This window comes from Astatotilapia calliptera, chromosome 10 (genome assembly GCF_964374335.1).
Source record: "Astatotilapia calliptera chromosome 10, fAstCal68.1, whole genome shotgun sequence".
NCBI lineage: Eukaryota > Metazoa > Chordata > Actinopteri > Cichliformes > Cichlidae > Astatotilapia > Astatotilapia calliptera.
Window position 1 is genome coordinate 8,630,275 of NC_137431.1, and position 6,775 is coordinate 8,637,049.

A 6,775-nucleotide genomic window follows, 5' to 3' on the forward strand; every position below is an offset into this window, starting at 1 on the left:
ATTGTTTGCTATACAGGGAGTGCAGAATTATTAGGCAAATGAGTATTTTGTCCACATTATCCTCTTCATGCATGTTGTCTTACTCCAAGCTGTATAGGCTCGAAAGCCTACTACCAATTAAGCATATTAGGTGATGTGCATCTCTGTAATGAGAAGGGGTGTGGTCTAATGACATCAACACCCTATATCAGGTGTGCATAATTATTAGGCAACTTCCTTTCCTTTGGCAAAATGGGTCAAAAGAAGGACTTGACGGGCTCAGAAAAGTTAAAAATAGTGAGATATCTTGCAGAGGGATGCAGCAGTCTCAAAATTGCAAAGCTTCTGAAGCATGATCATCGAACAATCAAGCGTTTCATTCAAAATAGTCAACAGGGTCGCAAGAAGCGTGTGGAAAAACCAAGGCGCAAAATAACTGCCCATGAACTGAGAAAAGTCAAGCGTGCAGCTGCCAAGATGCCACTTGCCACCAGTTTGGCCATATTTCAGAGCTGCAACATCACTGGAGTGCCCAAAAGCACAAGGTGTGCAATACTCAGAGACATGGCCAAGGTAAGAAAGGCTGAAAGACGACCACCACTGAACAAGACACACAAGCTGAAACGTCAAGACTGGGCCAAGAAATATCTCAAGACTGGTTTTTCTAAGGTTTTATGGACTGATGAAATGAGAGTGAGTCTTGATGGGCCAGATGGATGGGCCCGTGGCTGGATTGGTAAAGGGCAGAGAGCTCCAGTCCGACTCAGACGCCAGCAAGGTGGAGGTGGAGTACTGGTTTGGGCTGGTATCATCAAAGATGAGCTTGTGGGGCCATTTCGGGTTGAGGATGGAGTCAAGCTCAACTCCCAGTCCTACTGCCAGTTTCTGGAAGACACCTTTTTCAAGCAGTGGTACAGAAAGAAGTCTGCATCCTTCAAGAAAAACATGATTTTCATGCAGGACAATGCTCCATCACACGCGTCCAAGTACTCCACAGCGTGGCTGGCAAGAAAGGGTATAAAAGAAGAAAAACTAATGACATGGCCACCTTGTTCACCTGATCTGAACCCCATTGAGAACCTGTGGTCCATCATCAAATGTGAGATTTACAAGGAGGGAAAACAGTACACCTCTCTGAACAGTGTCTGGGAGGCTGTGGTTGCTGCTGCACGCAATGTTGATGGTGAACAGATCAAAACACTGACAGAATCCATGGATGGCAGGCTTTTGAGTGTCCTTGCAAAGAAAGGTGGCTACATTGGTCGCTGATTTGTTTTTGTATGTCAGAAATGTATATTTGTGAATGTGGAGATGTTATATTGGTTTCACTGGTAAAAATAAATAATTGAAATGGGTATATATTTGTTTTTTGTTAAGTTGCCTAATAATTATGCACAGTAATAGTCACCTGCACACACAGATATCCCCCTAAAATAGCTAAAACTGAAAACAAACTAAAAACTACTTCCAAAAACATTCAGCTTTAATATGAATGAGTTTTTTGGGTTCATTGAGAACATGGTTGTTCAATAATAAAATTATTCCTCAAAAATACAACTTGCCTAATCATTCTGCACTCCCTGTAGTGTATTTGACATTGTTTTCCCAATCAGTGCATTGTTTTATTTACATTTGACATAGTGTGGTATAAACTCTTCCAGTACAATATCATCACAACAACATTGCATTGGAAAAGTTAGAACAATGACAACAACTGTCTAAAAATCAAGATTTTATTATGTAAGTTAATAATTAATACTTCATTAAACTCAACAAATTTTACTATTTGTTCCTATCCTGACTTCTTTGAAAAGTGTCATGTCTGCAAATATCATTTTTCTTTGACTTCCGTGGTATTAGAGCAGCTGATTTCAAGGTGTAGAACCTAATACTAACCATTTTAATGCATCTTTTTCCACATCTGCTTCAGGGCAAATATTTGTGGTAGTAAGCTATACCAACTGTTAGAGTTAAATTGTTAAATGTTTGTCATTTTTCTGTTTACCATTTGTACAGTGTTTTAACTCTGATGAAAGAAATTCCACTGTCCTTCCCCCCAGATTCTCGAGGTTCTGGTGGGGGCTGTAATATTTTATTGCAGAGACATCCTATCTGGAAGATAGGATGTAGCTTACATCTTCTTTTGATGTAAGCTTCCTGCGTTTACGACCCTTTGGTCAGCAGGAGGTCTGACACACACACACACACACACACACACACACACACACACATTCTTACAGAAGTTCACACATATACATAAAATGCTTTGTCTTAGAACCAAGGGGGCGTGGCTTTGTTCTGACGTGTTTTGTGTGAACTGTCTCTCAATAAAAGGTAGCAGGAGGAGGTCAGATCTGGGGGTCATTTTCGTGGTGGACACAGACGAGGCCTCCCTTGCGCAAATAATCGATCGATCGACTGTCTTGTTTTCTTCATGATGAATAAGTCTCTAGAATTAGCGGGGCTTGTGGAAACACAGACCCAACACCAACCAAAATGCCATGCATGCTCTCACCTTAGAATCTCGATTTCAGTAAACGGTGTTCGGTAAGATTTCTGGGACTGGATTTCACTGGAACACCTGGAGCCTGTGGCCCTGCGAATTCATGTAACCAGAATGAAGATTGATTTGATTGGAGAACTTGTAGTAAGCACAGAAGTAAGCTCCTTCTCCCTCTCCCCTCTCCCTTATCTTTCCTGCTTAGTTTCTTGTTTGATGTTCAGTAAAGACTCTGGATTCGTGATTACTAGCAAGCTTTGCTTACTGTGTAACTGAGCAGACATTACACGTAAGCCACCTCACTCCCGGGGGGGCGGGTCTCACTTTTGCGCAGCGTACTACACGGAACAGGTATATTGAAGCAGCATTAATGAACAATATTAGTCAGATGTTCTACACTTCTCATGTCTTTTGTATAGTCTCGCTTATTCTCTAACCCCAAGAGAGTCTCCCAGACTTGTTCTCTAAAAACCTACAGAAGAATTATGGATTTCATCAACTGGTCCCTTAACGAAACTGACAACTCCTGAGCTTGGGAGAGCCTGATTGTCCTGCAGAGACGTTTGCTGCCGGATACTCGATGGTCGGTTGCGCCGTGTGTCTGGCGACACTCTTGATGGAGGACTTTGAATGACATCTACCAATTCGGAACCATGATAACAGAGTTCTGGCTGATTGGAGCTGGCTCGGACCTGGCTTATCACCACAAGGCTGGCCAACATGATAGACAATGGGCAGGGCTGTGAGTACTCAGACTGTGTTTTTGTGGAACACAATATGGATAAGATCTTGGAGAAGCTCATGGCTCTGCAATATAGGTAACATCTTGAAGAAGAACAACAGGAATTGAGAGACCTGGTGACCAGTGACGGACATTAGACCAACTTTAAAATTTGAAGCATTTTGTTCGCACCAACCAAAACAACTACCATCTTCATCTCATGTGGCCTCCCTGGTGCCAGCTGGATGCTCAAGGCAAAAGCTGACAGAATAACAATTCTCTCCCTTAGATAACAAGACTGTGTTGTGATTCTCTTCCCCCTCCTTCAAGGCCACCCGCGTGTCGACTGAAGATTGTTGACTTTTGCTTAACCGGGTGAAAGGACACTTTCTCTCGACTGAACACGGAACACACACACACACAAGCATGTACACTGACACAGACCTACACTCACCCCCTCTAAAGCTTATGTCTTCCATGTTGCGAGATGTGATGATTCATGTGCTGAGGTGTTTTTTTCTGTTCTCAAACCGAGCTCCCCATTGGAGCTCAGTCTGGGGGGAGTTCTTTTTTCTCATGTTGTGCATTTTCCATTGTTATACCTCTCTGACCCGTCTTCCCCATGTGATGTTTGTGTAATGTATGTATGGTCGGAAGGGTAAGATGGCACTGGCAAAGGTCGGCAGCTTTAACCCAATTTCCTTCGGGGTCAACCTTCAGGATCAATGAAGTTTTATTGATTGAATGATTCCTGTGGCATTTCATGAATAACAAGCTTCATCTTGCCACAGTGTGACCAGTCAAAAGCTCAATTTCTGTTCCAGAATTTCAGTAAACTGTAAATAACACTTTTCACTTAACTGGTCTGAAGAGAAAAACAAGTGCGCTCCACTTATAAAGGGTGTAAAGCAACAAAGACTAATTATTAAAGAGCATGGGCAGAAGCTGAGTTTATTCAAATTTTTATTAAGCCATCAAAAGCCCAACTTAACATAACACAAGTTGATTAATATACAGCATAAGATGATTTATCATGCAAGTGCATTTTAGTAAGGCTGTATATGCATTTGAATCAAAGGGAAACCGCCCTAGAATTTAATCTAATCCTTTATTCAGTTAGGTTCTGTTGCAAAGTAAATAAAAACACTTAATCATTTATTGGCCACCCCTGAGACGCAGGACAAGGTGGAGGGTGGACTCCTTCTGGATGTTGTAGTCAGAGAGGGTGCGGCCATCTTCTAGCTGCTTGCCGGCAAAGATCAGCCTCTGCTGGTCAGGGGGAATGCCTTCCTTATCCTGGATTTTGGCCTTCACGTTTTCAATGGTGTCACTTGGCTCAACCTCCAGGGTGATGGTCTTGCCAGTGAGGGTCTTCACGAAGATCTGCATGCCACCCCTGAGACGCAGGACAAGGTGGAGGGTGGACTCCTTCTGGATGTTGTAGTCAGAGAGGGTGCGGCCATCTTCTAGCTGCTTGCCGGCAAAGATCAGCCTCTGCTGGTCGGGGGGAATGCCTTCCTTGTCCTGGATTTTGGCCTTCACGTTTTCAATTGTGTCACTTGGCTCAACCTCCAGGGTGATGGTCTTGCCAGTGAGGGTCTTCACGAAGATCTGCATGCCACCCCTGAGACGCAGGACAAGGTGGAGGGTGGACTCCTTCTGGATGTTGTAGTCAGAGAGGGTGCGGCCATCTTCTAGCTGCTTGCCGGCAAAGATCAGCCTCTGCTGGTCGGGGGGAATGCCCTCCTTATCCTGGATTTTGGCCTTGACATTCTCAATGGTGTCACTGGGCTCAACCTCGAGAGTGATGGTCTTACCAGTTAGGGTTTTCACAAAGATCTGCATGTTTTCTCCTGTGAAAAAGATTCCATATTACCAATAATAAAACATAAGGCACACACACACACACACACACACACGCGCACACACACACACACACACACACACACACACACACACACTAATAAAGATATTTGATCAGCATGCTGTGCAATAGTACTGTATTTGTAAAATGCTGGGCAATTATTTCTTCCTTGTAGAAACGCACACCAAAATTGGCTTATGCATACGTTTTCTTTATATACTATCAGTCGGTCTACTAGTTATCCTTCCAGCAGGCGCGATAAACAGGACTGAGTCATACACCAGTTTTATAACATACTGGTAGGAAACCGGTGTTTCGCGTACCAGCGCCATTTTAACATAAGCGATTGTTGTTTGCCTCCTTTTTGTCCAGCTGACGTTACAACCGAATGGACGGTAGCCATTTTTATTAGTTAACGTTAGCGTTTTTACGGCATAGTTCATAGAAAGCATCTTGCTTCCAACGTAACATAACGACAGTATTCGTTTTAGAATTGATATATCAGGTGCTAAACAAGTTACATCTTTACAGTCACTCGTTATATAGCTGTTGGGTCGCACATTAAAAAATAACTAAATGAAGAACATTTAAAATGTGTTTCACAGATCAGCGGAAAAGCAGTTGATGTCAGAAATCTAACAAAAACCGCTTTTAAAAAAAACGCATAGTCATACTTACAGCTTGAGTTCACTTACGTTTCCTTGCTCTCACAGATACACAGACACCACCCTCTAACTGCAGTTGCCAAGGGAAACAGGACTTTTTATACTGGAGAAGCGTCATCGACTGATATTCATCCGCAAATAAAACTAGATCCATGTTCTAGCAGTTTTTATTGTATTAGTATTGTCCAGTGTTTTCTTTTGATAGGGAAAATTTACATTACATTAAACGGACTTTTGTATGTTTGCTTGTTTCAAACTGTAGTAAATGAATCTATTTTTCTGCCCCAATAAAGTGAATAAAATGAATGGCCCTAAAAATAATTCACAACTTTATTGTTTTTGTTATGTTTATCCCGTGTTAATCTTACACTATGTATAGCTATAGCTGCCCTGCCTCAGTGGTCATAATAATAATATGTAGCATGATTAATACAACTACTGCACATGTGCATTTAAAATGATAAACCTAGGTGAACCACATGAATTGATGTATGATTATGCTATGATTAATATCAATTATATATCACCAAACAATAGTCCCCTCAAAGTCCTTTAAGACCCTACAGAGAGAAAATCCCAACAACCAGACGACCCCAGAACCAGGCTCAGAGAGGGGCAGCCATGTACTGCGACCGGTTGGGGGGTTACAGTAGGGAGGCAGGACAAAAGCTGTGACAAAAATAATTAAGCATTAAATGCAGAGTGCTATATAAACACCGAGTGAAGAGAGGTGAATGAAGAAGAAATGCTCAGTGCATCATGGGAAACTTTCAGCAGCCTGGGCCTGCAGCTTAGGTTCTCCTGATCCTGTCCTACTTTTTAATTTATATATAAACAACATTTGTGATGTGTCAAAAATGTTACATTTTGTTTTGTTTGCAGATGACACAATCTTTTTATTATTCTGGAGAAAACTTGAAAAAATTGGCTAAAGTTGAGGTTATTGAAATGAAAAAAAACTAAAAAGAAATGGTTTGATGTAAATAAATTATGGCTGAACTCCGTTTTCTGGGTGTAATAGTGGAACACAAGTTAACATGGAAATC

At 41.9% G+C, this 6,775-nt stretch overlaps 1 protein-coding gene across 2 annotated transcripts; it reads right to left on the reverse strand.

Annotated features, from left to right (window-relative positions):
• Positions 1-4,146: 4,146 nt before the first annotated feature.
• Positions 4,147-5,985, reverse strand: LOC113031249 (polyubiquitin-B). 2 transcript variants are annotated; one of them, XM_080307479.1, is made up of 2 exons: positions 5,743-5,985; positions 4,147-5,053 (listed from the first exon to the last, which is right to left on the reverse strand). In XM_080307479.1, the coding sequence occupies exon 2, from the start codon at positions 5,043-5,045 to the stop codon at positions 4,356-4,358; it is 690 nt and encodes a 229-aa protein (XP_080163605.1). In that variant the 5' UTR covers positions 5,046-5,053; positions 5,743-5,985; the 3' UTR covers positions 4,147-4,355. The 2 variants fall into 2 exon arrangements, with proteins under 2 accessions (XP_080163605.1, XP_026039060.2); XM_026183275.2 differs by having other exon boundaries at positions 5,760-5,904.
• Between the last annotated feature and the right edge of the window lie 790 nt (positions 5,986-6,775).

Bases quoted from the DNA above. Each gene is read 5' to 3' on its own strand.
- LOC113031249 (XM_026183275.2), bottom strand. From the start codon at position 5,883: ATGGATCTAGTTTTATTTGCGGATGAATATCAGTCGATGACGCTTCTC. The intron at 5,054-5,759 runs GTAAGTGAACTC...TCTTTTTCACAG, and splicing joins ATCTGTGAGAGCAAGGAAAC to GAGAAAACATGCAGATCTTT.